The sequence below is a fragment of the Aspergillus vadensis genome (assembly GCF_003184925.1).
Source record: "Aspergillus vadensis CBS 113365 unplaced genomic scaffold BO88scaffold_27, whole genome shotgun sequence".
NCBI lineage: Eukaryota > Fungi > Ascomycota > Eurotiomycetes > Eurotiales > Aspergillaceae > Aspergillus > Aspergillus vadensis.
Window position 1 is genome coordinate 340,012 of NW_020292065.1, and position 16,596 is coordinate 356,607.

Below are 16,596 nucleotides of genomic sequence, written 5' to 3' on the forward strand. Positions count from 1 at the left end.
GATGCGACGAACACCCTGAACCATGGATGGATGCACTTCTGGTTCCACCACGGGGAGGCCCGCCATCGCGACACCTAAGCCGTTACATCATGACCTCGGCTGTTCTGGATACAATTGCAAAGTTTCTTCGATGACGAGGCACTCTTCTCTTCTTACGACTACCACTCCAGACACATCTACAGTCAATCTCCATGAGGGACTCCGGTGCGCTCTCCAGCCCGCGAACGCGACACCCGCAGCCAGTCTTACAGGCCCAGCATCTACTCAACCATGCAGGTCCTTATCCGCTTAACGATGGCCGCTCTGTTGGTCCTCACTGTACTCTGGGTCGGATCGCAAGTGAGCACAGTCCAGCAACAGCAGGAGGTTATCCCCGAAACGAATCCCCTGGAGGATGAATATAAATCCAGCAAACCTACACAGTCTATACAGCCGGATATGGCAGACATATCGCACACTCCTTCAGCGACGCCCTCCCCATCAGTCGGCAGGAAGAAGCGTCCTTTCATAACGGACCTCCTCCCTTCGTACCAGAAGGATACTTCATCCCCTCAATGGGCCATTGACAACATGCTGGACACGACGCAAACACCCATCGACGGAGTCATTGTCGTCGGGCGACTCAAATTCGAGAGACCTGACTGGCTCATCAATGAATTGGCTGAGTGAGCGCCCACCCCCCATATACCTCATCCATACTTCTTGTATCACCACTGACAGTTCCAGCTGGCGCCACGCAATCTACACGCGCGACGACCGACGCCACCCCCTCAGCATCCCCAAGAACAAAGGCAAAGCCAGCACCGTCTATCTTCAATACATCATCGACCACTATCACCACCTGCCCGCGACAATCGTGTTCCTGCACAACCACCGCAAACCAGGTCACACCGAGTTCCGCGACTACGGGAACGTGGCAGCCGTTACTTTTCTCCGACGCGATTTTGTCCAGAAGAACGGGTTTGCTAATCTCCGCTGTACTACTAGCAGTAGTTCTGGTTCCAGTTCAAATGACGAGTGCGGGAACGTGATCCATCCGGTTTCCGAAGCCAACGAGACTAGTGCGCAAGTCACAACGATTGAACATGAGTATCCGGTCATCTGGAAGACGGTCTTCAATAGCACTGATGTGCCGGAGAAGATTGCGACGCCGTATTGTGGACAGTTTGCGGTGTCGAGGGAGCAGGTGCACAAGCGGCCCAGGGAGGAGTATATGAGGTATCAGCAGTGGGTGATGGAGACAAAGTTGAAGGATGAAGAGATTGAGCAGGTGATGGGGTCATTGTGGCATGTTATTTTTGGAAGAGAGGCTGTATAGTAAGTCGAGTTCATCTTTGTCGATGCTTGGGGTGATGTGCTTGCTGACTGGTGTTAGTTGTCCTGATACGGCCAAGTGTTTTGAGGATGTTTATGGTTTGTGATTTTTTCAATGATGTATCTCCATAATGAAATAGTAATACTAGATTAATATAGTCAGTTATGCTCACATTGAGAGCAGCAGCAGCAGCAGCAGTGGTTGAAAGTAGGGGGTTTGTTGTAGAGTAGATCAAGCGGAGGGAGCTACGCTATTAATACTACCGCCGCGCCGGCGCGACATGACGTGCGTGACCCACGCAAATTTCCAACTGCTTCAACTTCATCTCCGACTTCACCTCCGCACGCGCTCCCTCGCACCACGGACCCTGCTTCGGGTCGTCTCCTCCTACTTGAATTTAATGAATTGAATTAACCAATCAGTTCAACAACTACCACCTATCCACCTACCTACACGGATCTCCCCAATCGCGCAGCTCCAGCTGCCACCTACCACCAAACAACTTCCACTCCAACACCCTCACACCTGCACGCCTCCGCGCGCTCTTGAACCAAAATGTCGACACACTACAACACCGAACCCACCGCCACCGCCTCCGCAACCCTCCACACGACCCTCGGCCCGCTACACATCGCGCTCTTCGCCTCCCAAACACCCCTAACATGCCGCAACTTCCTCCAACATATTCAAGACAACTACTACACAGGGACGATCTTCCACCGGATCATCCCCAACTTCATTCTCCAAGGCGGCGATCCAACCGGCACCGGTTCAGGCGGGACAAGCATCTACGAAGAACCCGAATTCGAATACGACCCGACAGCGCGCGATCCGAACGAGAAAGTAGTCCTGCGCGATGAACTGCACAGCCGGTTACGGTTCAATCGGCGCGGATTGGTTGGGATGGCGAAAGCCGAGGACGGGAGCTACGGGAGTCAATTTTTCATTACGTTGGGGGATGCGAGTCGGGAGTTAAATGGGCAGTGTACGTTGTTTGGGAGGATCGAGGGCGACAGTATTTATAATGTGTTGAAGATTGCGGAGGGGGAGGTGGTCGAGGGGACAGAGAGGCCGGTTTACCCCATTAGGGTTACTGGGTGTGAGGTGGGTGAGTTGGGGCCGTTGGAGGGGAAGATTGTGAAGAGGGATTTGACGGCGAGAAGTTCTGCGACTGCGACTGCTGAAGGGAAGGGTGGGAAGAAGGCGGCGCAAACGAAGAAGAAGGGAAAGGCGAAGGGAGGGAAGACGCTGCTCAGCTTTGGTGATGATGAGGGAGAAGAGGGTGAGGAGATGCCTGTCAGGCCGGCGAAGCCGAAATACAATGCTGCGCTGGTGACGGATACCACAGCTGGGAACGGGGATGCGCCAGCAGAGAAGAAGCCCAAAGCAAGGAAGGCGTCACCGTCACCACCACCACGCAAGCGCGCATCGCCCACCCCTCCACCCATTGACCGACCCAAGAGTCCCGACCCAGCGACGCAACTTCCTCTGCGCGATCCAGAGTCTCCTGAGCGCTCTCCTACCCCGGAAGAACAGCCAGCACAAAAGTCCAAACTCGAGCGAACCAACGCCGAGATCGAGTCCCTGAAAGCCTCCATGCGCCGCACCGTAACCACCGAGTCAGACACAGGACGCAAGAAAACCGCCTTGGAAGCCATGATCCCTCAAACAGCCATCCGCGGCCGCAGACGCCCACCACCCGGATCGTCGGCAAGTACCAGCGCCAGCAACGGCATAACGGGCTTCTCTAGCAGCAGCGACAACGCCGCACTGAAGATGTTCAATGCCTTCAAAGCGAAACTCGAAAACGCCGACTCTGCCCCCACCACCACCACTACGACCAGCAAACAACCCGAACCCAAACCCCAGAAAGAGAAAGAAGAAGACGAGGAAGACGAGGAATCTCAACTCTGCGACCTCCACTTCATCGTGAACTGCCAATCATGCAAGTCCTGGTCTGACAACAACGCAGCCGGCACTGATGCCGCCGAAGGCAATGAAGACAACCAATTAGGCGACGACACAGACCAAGGCTGGTTAACGCACCAGCTCCGCTTCGGGAAAGATACGCTGGGCAAGGATCTGAAATGGAAGAAGGAGCATCCGGACGATGTAGATAGCTTGATGGTGATTGATCCGCGGGAGAAGGAGAAGGATATTGTTGCGTCCGGATCCGGATCTGGGAGGAAGAAGAGGGGGATGATGGAACGGGATCGTGAGAGGGATAGGAAGAGGGGGAGGGTGGGAGACTTGGAGTGGGAGAAGGGGAGGAAGTAACTTTTCTCTCATTGACATTGACATTGACAAATGATGAGTTGATGTGTAGCATACATACTATACTATATCCTATACTACTTCTACATGTTATATCGGAATCGAACGAGGATAGAACGTCAATGGAACTCAAACATACACCCACTACTAATCAATCCAACTTACAATCAGTACCAAGCTAGCAATCTAGACAGTACGCTTCGTACGAAATCCAAAATTAACCAGCGGGAAAGCGAAGCAAAGAGCAAGAGAGGAGAACCTAATATCATTTTATTTAATTCATACTATGAACAAAACGTGCGCCGCTATCATTAGAATCGTTGTATGTGTAGAAGCATTCTTTCGTGTACGGGATGGAAGAGGAGATAGGAAACCAGATGATTAGGCAAGGGGGAGGAGTGTGTGTGATAAGGGTATAATTGCTTTTTTTTCTTTCTTTGGTGAGGCCGTCAGTCAATGAAGAGGAGCGTGATTTTCAATCATTCAATCAACCTGTCAACCGAATTGTAATGTCTTGGTCTGTTGTTTGAAATCAGGCGGGAGAAGGGAGAGGGGAATTGATGGGTTCATAGGGCATGGGTATGGGTATTGGGGATTATATGCAGCGATATACCTCATTCGAGAAAAGGCAAGACAAATGTAAAGTTTAAGCTTTTATTCGTATTCGTAATTCCAAGGTTGGCTCTTGATATTGCCTTCCGCAGACACACAGCCCCGTTAGTAATGTCATCAAGCAGGATGAAAATAATAGAAAAAATCAAGCCTTCTTGCGCCGCTTCGCGCCGCCGCCATTGCCCTTACCTCCCTGAGAATCGTTAGTTTCGGACCCGCCATATTGCAAGCCATCATCCACCGTGTTGGCCGGGCTGGTGCTCTCGCTGTCTGGAAGTGCCTCGATGCGATTGGACTCGTGGTTGATGGGGATTTGCGCATCCGCGCCGACTCCCGAGCTCATTGCGTTGGTTCCATAACCGCTGCCGTCGTAACCGTTGTAGTACCCGGCCGTCGACTGCGGGTTGGCTCCGCTGAAGATATCACCCTCTGCTGGGATCTGGTCGAAATCGAACAGCTCGGAGGCATCCTTGATCACGCCGTCCTCGGGGCCGGTCGTCGCCGTTGGGTCGGCTGATGTTGTGACCGGCACCGAGTGCGACGAGTCGCCGAAATCTAAGCTAGTTTTATTATGTTCGAGGTCTCCAATGTCCGTGAAGTAGTCGTTGGTGAAAATCTCATCAAGATTTAGTGGGGGAGGGGGGACGCTGCCGTCAGTGCCAATGCCAGGGATGGTGCCTGTAGGGCTCAAGGGTTGAAGCAGGTTGGTCAGGTTCTGCACGGAACGGTCTTGCTCCGCTTGCATCTTCACCAGGTTGTCGATCTCCGCGCGTGTATTGGCCAGCCGCCCTGAGTAGTTGTGTGGCATCGGCGGTGGCGTCGGGGTCATCAGCGCGTTGTTTTGAGACACCGGCGGGCTGGTGCCGCTGGAATTGCTCTCGTTGGCCATCAGACGGAGCATATCTGCACGCTGGTTGGGGGTGAGTGGCGAGTTTCCTCCGGATGTTTCAAGGGATGACAGCACATTAGGGAAGTCGGCGAACGTGGTTGGCATGCCGTTGCGCGCATTGGAGTTCTGAATTACCGACATGATGTCCCGTTGTGGGAACTGTTGGTTCGCTGGCACCGCCGCTTCCTTCTGCCGCGGGCTCGTGTCAAACACCTCCTCGACATGGCCGGGTTGCGACGCACTCGGCTGCCGGCCATGGCCACGCGGCTGTGAGCGGTCATAGGCGGTGGCGGCAGGGGACAATGTTGTCGCACGGCTCTGCCGGTCAGACCCCGGGGGGGCTTTCAGCAAGAGGGGTTGCTTCTTCATTGACCGTTGGCCACCAGGGCTATTCAGATTGGACGCACCCAGGGTGCTCAGCGTATAATCGTCCCCCATGTCGACAACATTACCTTGGTCTTGGGAAATAGCTCCGGCGAACGAGTTCGCCAGATTCTGCGGTCCCTCCTGTCCTTGCAGACTGCGGTTGTAGACAGTTGCTAGGAAAGTGAGGATGGCATTTATCGAGTTCTCGTGCCGCGTATGTTGCTCCTGGAAGTTGGCCGCCTGCGCGTACAGTTGCTCGTGCTCGCGCCGTAGTTTGCTGATGGTGTTGGAAATGATCTGTTGTTGCTGCCGGATAGCTTGTAGCTCTCGATACACGCCTGCCAATTGGTCTTTGGGCATGACGTTGTTCGTGATGAGAGACAATTGGCGGTTGCGCGCACGATCATCTCGAGCTCCAATGCCATCATCCCCGTAGTCATCGTGATCCTGGTCCTCCGCTTCCTCTGTCTTCACACGCACGTTTGCTTTCCCAGACTTGCTACCCTGGCCCGCCGTGTTCTTGGGCTTCTGAATCAACCATAGCAGGTCAGGATGCCCGCGCTTGAAGTAGGGGTTGGCGTATTCGCTCGGGCTCTTGTTCTTCCGCTCGCTAGCACGCATCGAATTGTCCGACAGCCCAACCTTCTTGTGAAAGCCGTACATGTTCAGCTGGCGAACGAAAGAGGCGTAGTTGTTGTGTTTGAACAGCTCCGGAATGAGGGTCTTCGCAAACTCATCTTCGTCCATAACGATGAAAGAGTTTCCATCATCAGACCATCGGATAAGTTCAGTGTTCTTCGACTCGTCCAGAAAACTACACTGCAGTTAGTACTCGTTCATTCGCTGCTGTCAGTCGGTCGACCTACCTGCTCAGCTTTTGCACAAACGGAGGGATCTGCTTCCGCTTGGCCTGCGCCTCCCTCTTCGCAACCATCGCGCGCTTATATAGGTCCTCCAGACTCTCCCCCCATCCCCCGTTTTCTCCAGTCCCAGTACTATGATCGGAGAACGGTGGCGTTTGTTCATATCCTCGACCGCGATTCACCAGTTGAGTTGGGGTTTGGCGACGCGCAAGCTGCCCCGGAGCAGCAGCAGTAACATTGGCCGCAGGCACGTCCGGGCTGGATGTGTAGGCAGCAGCGCTGTAGGGGTTGGAATCAGGGAAGGAGGGACTGGACACGTTCGAGGAGGTCTGACCCCATTGCAGAAACTGGTCGTTGGAGAGTTGGTTTCCGGGGTTCTGAGGGTAATTGGATAATGGGCCCAGCTGAGGATGGACGATCGGGGATGTGCCAGGCGCAGGTCTCTTGCGGGTAATTCCTTGAGGACTCATCACAGGCGACGAAACCAACGGTCGGTAAAGAGCGAAGACGTTCTATGGGGCGAGTAAAGTCGCGTATACGATGGCCTAGCGTCGTCTACTAGGAGGGAAGAAAGAGTAACGGCGATTGGGCGAGAGACGAGAGAAGTACTTAGTCGTTCGGGTAAATGGCGGGGTGAGCGGAAGGCCTTAGTTGGCACGGGCAATCCGAAAATGAGGAGGGGAACTTGTCATCAACGTCGTGATTCTCAGAGATGTCCAGGGCGATGGCACTCAGAAGGATGAAGAACGCTCAGCAGCGGAGAGAGCGTGGGACTGCAGGCGCAAGTGTCAATGGCGGAGACGCGACGGCGCCGCCGCAGACGCTAGGCGTAGTAGCAAGAATCGAATGTAAGGCGGGCTTCAGGCAATCTGCGAACACGGCAATTCTATATCGAACCGAGAATATGCGTCTGGATGCGATGCAGTCGCTGAATCCGAATTACTTGAGCGAATCGAGGCTGGCGATGGAGATTCGACAGAGCCTATTTAACACGGGAAGGCTCTGGGGCCGAAGGTGGGTTCAGAGATACAACCGAGCCGGCGCAACAAAGGCAGGCACAAAGCGCAGAAGAAACAAAGCCTTCCACCACGGGAGGTGAAGAAGAATGGGCGCGACGGAGAACGGGATGAAGCGATGGAGTTGGATCTGAGGGGTTTCAGGACAGGCAACGGCGTCTGGTCACCGCCAGCAAACTCGGGAACTCGAGATGCTTGGCGGGCGGTGATGATCTCAAACCTCGGCGGTGAGTCGTGATTGGCCAATGGCTGACTCAGCGGACGGCACGTGGACGAGGGCGTCTCAGTCGCGATTCGCAGTTTTCCGTTGTTATTCACTCTAGTATCCCTCCTGGGCGTCAAAGGCTTTGTTCTCACTTACGGGCAGCAACCATCGTCAATGGCAACCATCGCTGCTGACCACGCTACTGTTATGACCTCTACTAAGTACTTGCTAGTGAGGTTGGCTTCCTTCGGGACGGCAAGCTCCCCACTGCCCCATTGTCCAATCACCACCCGTTAATCTTTGCGGCATCGACTTGGCCCATTTCTTCGAACGGCCTGATCCAAAGCCTGTTTTCCTTCCAGAGGTTTCATGATGCTTCTATCGATTTCTGACGCTTCAAATTTTTCCCTAGCCAAACATCTAGGGGCTGGATGAACCCAGCACAGATGTACAGGATGAAAGCAATCAAAGACTTCACCATCAAGAGAATCAGTCTATTCCACCATCTGGTCACCAGTTAACTGCCGGAAGCGTTTCAGTATTCTCTGCCACAGGTCTGGCTGATCCTCCGTAAAACGCTCGATCTTCTGCAGGGCAGCCAAGTCTTCCTCCATATGATGGCGCTTAGTTGTACCGTCCAACACCGTAGTGTGTCCCAGTCCTAGAACAAGACAGTAAAGTGCTGCAGCTGGCGAGATATCTGCTTCGTGGGCAAGCAGCTGAACAGCATCCGAGCGAATTAATTCTGGATTTGCCGATAGCGTCCAGAAGCTTTGGTAGATGATTTGGTTCTCCCGACAAAAGGCCCTCAAGGGAACATCGTATTGTGTGTCGGCATAGAATCGGTTCTGAACCACAGCAGGCTTCACCTTTGCTCGGCCAAACAGCTCCTTCAAGATGGACAGAGTCGTGTTGGATATACCCAGGCTACGGATCTGGTGAGGGACATAGCTCTCAACCGCGGACCAAGCCTCCAATGTCTGAGACATCGTCGGCAGCGGTGAGTGCAGAATGAGCATGTCAATGTATGCGTCGTTCACACTATCCGCCGTGCCTGACGGCCGGAGATTATGCAGCGACGACTTGATAGACGCACGGACCTGATCGGTCACCGAGGCCTTGGGGTCATACGGCATATTATCCGGACTCTGGCCATTGACGGACGTGAATTTGGTTTGGACCTGACATGAATTAGCAACAGGCAGACACGAAATGCAATGGAGGATTTCTAATTTTGGGTTTTGCTGTGGTTTGACCACTTACATGAAGATCTTCTCGTCGGACGTAGCCGTCTTGGAGGGCCCTGCGTATGCCTTCCCCGACCAAGTCCTCGCGATAATGTTTGGGTTGGGCAGCAGTGTCCACGGCGCGGAAACCAGCCCCGAGCGCCTGGTGTACTAAATCGGCGGTCTGGTCTTTCTTCCAAGCAGTACCATAGATTAATGTGGGAATGATAGCGGGAGGTGCATTTTGCACGGGACGGAGGACGTGACTCTCCCAGGAGAGTTTGGTCATTGCAGCGCGAGCCATAGTGAGGTCGATCAATTCAATGGATTGGATGATATGCAGGGTTGTAGCCGAGATGCCTTGTCATGAAGCCTGCGGATGAACGGATGCAGGAAGAAAGAAGCGGTTAACTCCGACCGGGTCATACAAGGTGCGAGCACCTGACTTCATGATGACCTAACTCATAGGGACCTACTGTGCTGATATCGACAAGACTTTGCAAACATAGGTATCTGGATGTGTGTGATAGCGGTGGCCTGCAGCAAAATCGACTAGTGGTAGCAGCTTTGTTCCGGTCCCTCACATTCGCACACAGGCAGCATCATTATCCGAGCTTTAAGTGGCAGATGCAGGTGTGATGTTTCTATAACCTGTGCAGGAACTAAATATAGCGGGGAGGCAGTGCATCCATCCGATGCTAGAATTTCACCCGCGGGTGGAGTAGGAATAGCTTGTACTGTGTACCTGGACTTTCCCCAATTTTGAGTATTGGACCATTTCATTCGAGACAAATTTCCCTGCAGTGTCACGCCAGCTGATGGATAACTCCCGCAGATTGAGTTCCTCGTTGGTTCCAGAAGAGCCCCGACTGACAGTGTCACAGATGACATCATACCTATCCCATACTTGACAGCAGTAGAAACCTCCTTGACTCTATGCAAAAACAGCACTACACCAGCAACCCCCAACAACATTCCATGTAACCCCGGGAATCATTCCGATCAATCAATCAACCCACTCCACAACTCACTTACTATTGAACTATGGCGACCCACACCCAGGGACTCCAACTGCAACGGCATATCGGGCTACCCCACCGTGGCGGTGCCCTGACACTATCAAACTATACAGCCATTCAGCAACACCAAATTCAGACTAACTTCCAGGCAACTTCGTTCTCATCTCCCAGATTGGTGTTATCAGAGATGATCAGGGTCCTCCCGCAGCTTGGCATGACCGAGTTGCATATACCCGAGCTACTGATCTTACTTCCACCTATCTCTCGTGCCGAATCAGGCAAGCTGGGGGTGGGAAGACCTCACGAATGTAGGGAGGACAGTTGTTTCCGATATTGCATTGAGGAGTAGTTGTGCATATGGTTTTTCTCCTAGCAGCATGTCACCTACCCCGACTAGTAGTACAGAAAAAACAAATATAGAAACAAAGTAGGTAGTGACATACAGAGAAACAAGGTATAAATAAGAAGCACTTTCCATCCAACATTAATATATCATCATCAACATCAATTCCTTCGAGAACAGACCATTATCACACTTCAATAATCACTACTACTTAACGCGGCCTTCTCTCTAAAGCCTCCCAATCACCACCACAAAGAGAACACCACAAACAGCAGCAAAAGCAAAAAGCAAAAGCAACCGAAGATGCACTTCCACCTCATCCCAGCCCTCCTCTCCATCACCACCACCCTCCTCTTCACTCCCCTCGTCCGCGCCGACAACGACCTCGACTCTGACGATGTCCCCGACCGGTGCTGGTCCGTCTGCGGTCCCGTCGTAGGCATAACCCAGGGCTGCGACCACCGGTACGACGACAACGACCGCGCCGAGCTCAACTGCATCTGCAACTGGGTCGAGGCACCTACTCTTCTGCCATTGTGCGAGGCCTGCATTGCCAATTATCGCAGCGAGCATGACCATGACGACGACCATGATGCGCATGATAATGGTAGGTTTGCCCTTTTCATACAAGTTTTGTATAGAAATGAAGAGTAATATGCTAACTATAACAGACGCCTACGATATCCTAACCTCCTGCTCTCTGTCCACGACAACCTGGAACGCAGCAGCCGCTACTTCTGCTGTTCAATCCATAAACAGCACGAGTGCTACCGCTACCGCTACTGGCTCTGGTGCTGGGACTAGTGGTACTGGCTCTGCGGCTTCGACCGGTGGTTCTGCTGCTGCTGCCTCTTCTACTGGTGATGTTAATGGAGCTGCTGGGGTGAGCATTCCCGGGCTTTCGTCTGTGGCGGTGATGTTGGCCATGGGTATGGGGTATTTGGGTGTGGTTTGAGATGGAAGGTTTAGTGATTGAGAAACTGTATGGACGGTCATGGTCATGAGAAATGAGTTTATATATTGATGAGATGAGATTGTAACATCTCTAGGATACCTTCCGTTGGCTATCTGATATTGGATTTTGGGGTGTGTTTGTGATAGCTTATGGTGGAGGATGATATAAAGGGGTGTTATATATGCTAGTTGGGTTTAGGACGCTCCTTACAGAAGTAATTTATGATTTTGTTCTTTGATCTTGCTTCTTTGTGGTGTGCATGTGGATGGCTGTACATACACATATACGAATTCATAGTATTCTGTGGAATGCCAACTTGGCAAGTCAGTTGGTAGTACCGTTGTTGCAATAGTATATACACAGATCTTCGAGGCATATTTACTCCAAGCCAAAAACAGCTGAACCCATGTTCCGTCGAATACCACAGCTGCTGGCTCTCATTCGTTGTAATCCCTAGAAAGAGGGTGTCGACCCCATCTCCACAAATAATGACTTCTTTATACCAAAGATTATGCGAGAGCATCGAGAGGTTTGCTCTGCTATTATAAGGCAAACTTACATTACTGTGCAGATAACAATGGTCATCAGCAATGGACTACGAATATTTGGTGAAACAAGCCATGAAAGAAAACAATGGTATGTAGGGCGATGTGCTTATGGATGACTGCACACGAAGCCCAATTAGTAATTAAATTACTTATTATCCTTTCATTATCAAGTCAGACTCGGAACATGCCCCCAATTAGTTCCTTGTGAGAATATAACTCTGCTTTGCAGTCAGAGCTCAATGTCTATGATTGCTAAGTCTTTGAGTTACTGAGATAGTATCATGGCCTTTAGTAGGACCGGGTTCTGAGACATCATGACGAGGCTCTTCGGTAAATATATATATGCCGTCTGTTATTGCCAAGTACCGGCATATAAGACATACTAATACTGCAAGATGTCACCGATCTCATTCTGCATAGGATAATGCAGAATATATTATTCAGAAGTGTTGGATTGTAAATCTCATACGTCATAGTCAAACAAATAGCTCGCAGTTTCCATAAGCGCCCACATAGCTGAACACCCCATGTTTCCATAGCTGGTAGTCCACCCCAACCAGCCATACGCAAATATATCAACGAAAATCCAGCTGTGTGCTATTACCTCTTAAATCTGCGGCATTGAAGAAGCGCTTGAAACCGTAGCAGTGAAAAAGATAGCGAAAATACAACGCAAGATCATAGCCCCCAAGACCGGTTAAGCCGACAACGAATCATAGCAACAGACAATAGTCTCCATAGACAAAGAGACGAGTAGAGACTCTTCTAAAACTTTATATTCCGCCACTGGCAATCTCGAACTTTACTCATTGGGCAGTAACACTCCGGGTATAAGGTATTTTTTACATATGTCGGGAATAGACGCTTTCGCACTAACCCATGTCACAAAGCGAGTTTAAATTCCATTAATACTCAACTGAGTGAGGTACACTGCATGAACAGAGTTTGAAAGGATATGGAGCGGAGCATATATTGAAGTCAATTGTAGGAATAAGGAAATAGAGACCATGGAGGTGTGTATCAAGAAAATAACCGTGGCGCGTCAAGTTCTTTCTGCCGAGCAAGAATAAAGCTACCGTTCAACATATAGGCAGTCCGCCATGTACCAGTGTGGCAGTTTATATAGTGTTTCACAAAGTGTTCTAGAGATCCTTTTCATTATAGGCAAGATCAAAAAAATTATTCTCTATCATACAAATTGATGGGGGACACTGAGATCAAGATTTTATCCCTGTACTCACTTTCTGCACTGCTTGAATAGACGACTAATTTAGGAGAAATGTCGCTGCTATCAGCTGGTATGATTTCACCGATGCTTGATCTTATAACCATGATGCCCATTTGGATATCAAGTTATTCAAAAGGGAAGCAGATCATGATCCCGCAGTGTCCCTTGTCTTATTGTGAAGTAAGAGTTGTGCCCAAGTCTAACGTATCATCGAGTCCGAAGACCATCATACAATCAAAAGTGAGACAAAAGCACAGCGAGCGATATGCTATACACTTCACACACTACTGGATCTGAATCATATACCAGTATATATCTGGCCACATTAAATCGTACTACCTACCAGCATGATTGCAATCACCATGTCACACAATCTGATTACAGGGCCTGAAGAACCTGTCATGACTAAGTAGGTAATCACCACCAACCCAGCATAACGTGCACCAGGCTCTCATGCCTTATCTCCTTGCTTGAAAGCGAAATTGCTTTAAAACTCCTATCAAAGACACGGGCTAAGCACAGATAAGCCCACTACCACTTCCTCCCAAACACTGATCCCCGAAGGGACTGTCAAACAAGGAGTGAGAGCACACCAGCCACACTCCAAAAGCCACCTAATCTCCATAATAGATGCAAGCCACAATTCACAGCCACAATCAACCGAACTGAACCCATCCTCAATAGGTGTAGTCAATTGCAGGCAACAGACAAAGCACACGCATTCTGCCTAAAGCCCACCCACACACCCGCAACTTGCACCGCCCAACCGGTAAGGATTACTTATCTTGGGAATAGTAAATGCCACGAATACTCCCTCAACCACAGTAATACTTTAAATGTGAATGTGTATACTCAGCCATCCACAACTACCAACAACTAAGCACTGATCCCAACTTTAAGCACCACACCACTCCAAACACAAGATAATTAGATATAAATTCAATTCAGTCATGTAAACAATACATAAGCGAAGCGATATGAACCACCAGTACTACTGTAATCCATCCAACATTCCATTCAATTCTTTTTAATAACTCCCATCGAATAAACGAGGTAGCACAAAAATTCGAATAAAAGAAATAAGGAAAAAAACATCCAACCAATCCACCAATCCACTGATCGGTAGGTTTTTAGTTAGAGACTTAGTTTCCTGCAACATGCAAAGAATCTGCAAAGTTGAACGAATTACGGGGAGTAGTAGACTAGAACTCGGGCAGTGCAAATGTGAAAAAGAAAAAAAAAAAAAAAAAAAAAAAAAAAAAAAAAAAAAAAGGGAAGGGGATGGGGAAAGAAAGAAATTCTGATAATTCGGAGTCGAACCCTTGCATGAGATTTACTGTAGTGCATGGATGAGTGAGTGAGTGAGTGAGTGAGTGAGTGAGTGAGTAATGGATGAGATGGTCAAGGGGAAGAAGAATTTCTTCGCTTTTACTTACTTACTTGGTCTGTGATGGAGGACTCGTTATATGAGTTTGTTGGTTTTATTCTGGATTTAGCAGTCTGTTGGATTTATCTATATTATTTACTACTACCATTATCTCTCGTCTTCGGATAAAACTTCTAAACCCAAAATGTCCCTATTGGTATCAGAAACTACAGCAAAACGAAGCACAGTTTCAGCTGTTTCATTTTCCGAACTCTCGCTTGCAATTCCTGTGGCAACAAACCCAGATGGATCAGGTGGCTTACATGGGCGGCGCGGCGCTTGCATTGCATTAGGCCCGGTAGCCGGTGCCCTGGATGAAATAGATCAACTTAGACTAGACTAGACTAGACTCTGTACTTAAAACGCCTCCCCTTCGGTTTGCTCAGGTCCATAAAAAATGAGAATAAAAAGCAACGTCGGAGGCTCGGAAATAGGTTCAGAACATTAAGGGAATTTTGGAAGATTGGGTAGCAATCTTTATTGTCATGGTGGGATAGTAATTATTATTTTTGGTTCTTCTCTTCCATACTCCCTGGGCATGGACAGGTCTCGCCGCTGCAAAGCATACAAGAAATATTGCATAGCCCACAGTGGGCAGCAGTGGCCCTGACCTGCAAGAAATGGATAGTGATCTGACTTGCCTGCTGAAAAGGGCAAAATGTCTCGGATGAATGGATTGGCAACTCTGTTTGGTCAAATCAAGTCCATCCGCCAGTCAGTCACCGAATACTTGGGCAGTCAGTAAAGAATTGTAACTTGGCAGAAAAAAGGGAGTCCTTTTCGATGATCAGCGCTTCCTGGCAACGAAATATGAGGCATTCAAATGTGTTAGTCGTGCTTTTCTTGATTTTTCATTGTTCGCACCATTGCCACAGAGAAACATGATGCAGCACTGCCGCACTGACGTCTTACTCTCTTAAGTTTGGGTAGATACCCTTGGTGCCCTGACTATTGATTCATGAGGGTGAGGCAGTCCTCGCCGGTTAACTCTTGAGACTATTCTCCGTAGCGCTTTCAGAGTGTGCCTGGTGCTAATTATAAGCATCGAACAACCATCCTGAGTGGCCGGAATTACACTGCACATTGAATAGTCTTCGATGATCCGAACCTTTTCCTGTACAGTAAATCAGTAAGACAGTGAGCTACTTTTTTCAGGCGCAACACTTGTGGTGGGCAGGAAGCCAAACCCACACCTGCGGTCTGTTGATCGGATTTGTCAGAGCGGACCACTCGCTTGCTTTCCACCCACTCACTTTCTGCACCGCCTACAATAACAACAATGGCAGCATGTACTTGACTTACAGTGTACATACTGGGCCTCTGCCCCTCCCTTTCACCTACTCACTCCCTAACCAACTCCCTGGCGATTCCGACGTAAAGGATCACGTAAAGCGGTCGAGATGGCCCCGGAGCGGGCTGCTCCCCCTATCGGCACCGGTCACGGAGCGAATCACACCATCGTTACACTTATTTAAAATCGAAGCTTCCAATCAGCAAGATCGACTGCGCACTAGGCCGGCTCGTGGTGCCTAGCGGGCTCCAGTCCAATTTGCCTGGAAGGTGAATGGAATCGCTCTCGGTGGACTTGGGAACGGACTAAGAATGTTCTATAGAAACGCTTGGGAGTTTAGCTCGCGCCGGGATCGCCCCCAGAACTCCCCGGTAGGCTATGCGACGGGGACTGGCCCAGTCGGCCTCATAAATTACCCTTAGGGCGCCCCCATCAGGTACAAGTACCGAAACCGAATACGTACGTGCTGGATTTTCCATCATCTCGATCCCTCCGATGGCTTACGGTTACCGGCCTGCTGTTAGCCTGCGTGGGAGGCGCCAGATGCAGCGGGCCTCTCCATAGCAATATCGGGCGGACAACATCCCATCTCGGGCGCTTGCTCGAAAAGAGCGCATGGTAATCTGACGTCTCCAGTCAACAGGTTCTGGTGACACTCTAGCGGGGTTCTAGCTCGGGGTGTTAATCCCAAACCGCCAATATTGGGTCCAGTTACCCCCCATAGGAGTAGTGGCCATAGTTAGTACTCTGTAGTAAGCCAAAACACCGAGGCCTTGCGGATCCGCGAAAATGACCTCGCCACTTTTGTACTACTATTGCGGCAATTGCATTCTCGATTATTCGTGGAAGGTGATGGGTCACTAGGCTTGGTCTCGATGCCCTGGGGGAGGCGAGTCGAAGAAAAGTCAGGGGACAAAAATTACCTACCTAAATCCTGTATGGTAAGTATCAATTTCCCCGAAAAGGATAGGGAGAAACTTTTAGGTATTCCTAGGTCCCCGTCATATATGGGGAGCCATG

The 16,596-nt window shown here is 50.3% G+C and overlaps 5 protein-coding genes across 5 annotated transcripts; 3 read left to right on the forward strand and 2 right to left on the reverse strand.

The window, feature by feature from the left end:
* The first annotated feature begins 161 nt into the window (after positions 1 to 161).
* Positions 162 to 1,355, forward strand: BO88DRAFT_408003 (DUF3431 domain-containing protein). Its single transcript, XM_025707592.1, has 2 exons — positions 162 to 665; positions 727 to 1,355. Exons 1-2 carry the CDS (start codon positions 271 to 273, stop codon positions 1,316 to 1,318), a joined length of 987 nt encoding a protein of 328 aa, XP_025558850.1. The 5' UTR covers positions 162 to 270; the 3' UTR covers positions 1,319 to 1,355.
* A 279-nt stretch (positions 1,356 to 1,634) lies between these two features.
* On the forward strand, positions 1,635 to 3,592 carry cwc27 (putative peptidyl-prolyl cis-trans isomerase; the record flags this gene model as incomplete). Its single annotated transcript, XM_025712828.1, has 1 exon — positions 1,635 to 3,592. Exon 1 carries the CDS (start codon positions 1,871 to 1,873, stop codon positions 3,590 to 3,592), a length of 1,722 nt encoding a protein of 573 aa, XP_025558851.1. The 5' UTR covers positions 1,635 to 1,870.
* A 754-nt stretch (positions 3,593 to 4,346) lies between these two features.
* On the reverse strand, positions 4,347 to 6,789 carry BO88DRAFT_349726 (heat shock factor family protein; the record flags this gene model as incomplete). Its single annotated transcript, XM_025703466.1, has 2 exons — positions 4,347 to 6,270; positions 6,323 to 6,789. 2 exons carry the CDS (start codon positions 6,787 to 6,789, stop codon positions 4,347 to 4,349), a joined length of 2,391 nt encoding a protein of 796 aa, XP_025558852.1.
* A 937-nt stretch (positions 6,790 to 7,726) lies between these two features.
* Positions 7,727 to 9,194, reverse strand: BO88DRAFT_150058 (putative aldo-keto reductase (AKR)). Its single transcript, XM_025701513.1, has 2 exons — positions 8,804 to 9,194; positions 7,727 to 8,721 (listed from the first exon to the last, which is right to left on the reverse strand). The coding sequence occupies exons 1-2, from the start codon at positions 9,068 to 9,070 to the stop codon at positions 8,035 to 8,037; spliced, it is 954 nt and encodes a 317-aa protein (XP_025558853.1). The 5' UTR covers positions 9,071 to 9,194; the 3' UTR covers positions 7,727 to 8,034.
* A 1,074-nt stretch (positions 9,195 to 10,268) lies between these two features.
* On the forward strand, positions 10,269 to 11,321 carry BO88DRAFT_408005 (putative GPI anchored protein). Its single transcript, XM_025707593.1, has 2 exons — positions 10,269 to 10,735; positions 10,800 to 11,321. Exons 1-2 carry the CDS (start codon positions 10,432 to 10,434, stop codon positions 11,081 to 11,083), a joined length of 588 nt encoding a protein of 195 aa, XP_025558854.1. The 5' UTR covers positions 10,269 to 10,431; the 3' UTR covers positions 11,084 to 11,321.
* The last annotated feature ends 5,275 nt before the right edge of the window (positions 11,322 to 16,596 follow it).

Coding starts and splice junctions, on each gene's coding strand:
- BO88DRAFT_408003 (XM_025707592.1), top strand. CDS start 271: ATGCAGGTCCTTATCCGCTTAACGATGGCCGCTCTGTTGGTCCTCACT. Junction 666..726: donor CTCATCAATGAATTGGCTGA/GTGAGCGCCCAC, acceptor TGACAGTTCCAG/CTGGCGCCACGCAATCTACA.
- BO88DRAFT_150058 (XM_025701513.1), bottom strand. CDS start 9,070: ATGGCTCGCGCTGCAATGACCAAACTCTCCTGGGAGAGTCACGTCCTC. Junction 8,722..8,803: donor TCCGACGAGAAGATCTTCAT/GTAAGTGGTCAA, acceptor AATTCATGTCAG/GTCCAAACCAAATTCACGTC.
- BO88DRAFT_408005 (XM_025707593.1), top strand. CDS start 10,432: ATGCACTTCCACCTCATCCCAGCCCTCCTCTCCATCACCACCACCCTC. Junction 10,736..10,799: donor CCATGATGCGCATGATAATG/GTAGGTTTGCCC, acceptor TAACTATAACAG/ACGCCTACGATATCCTAACC.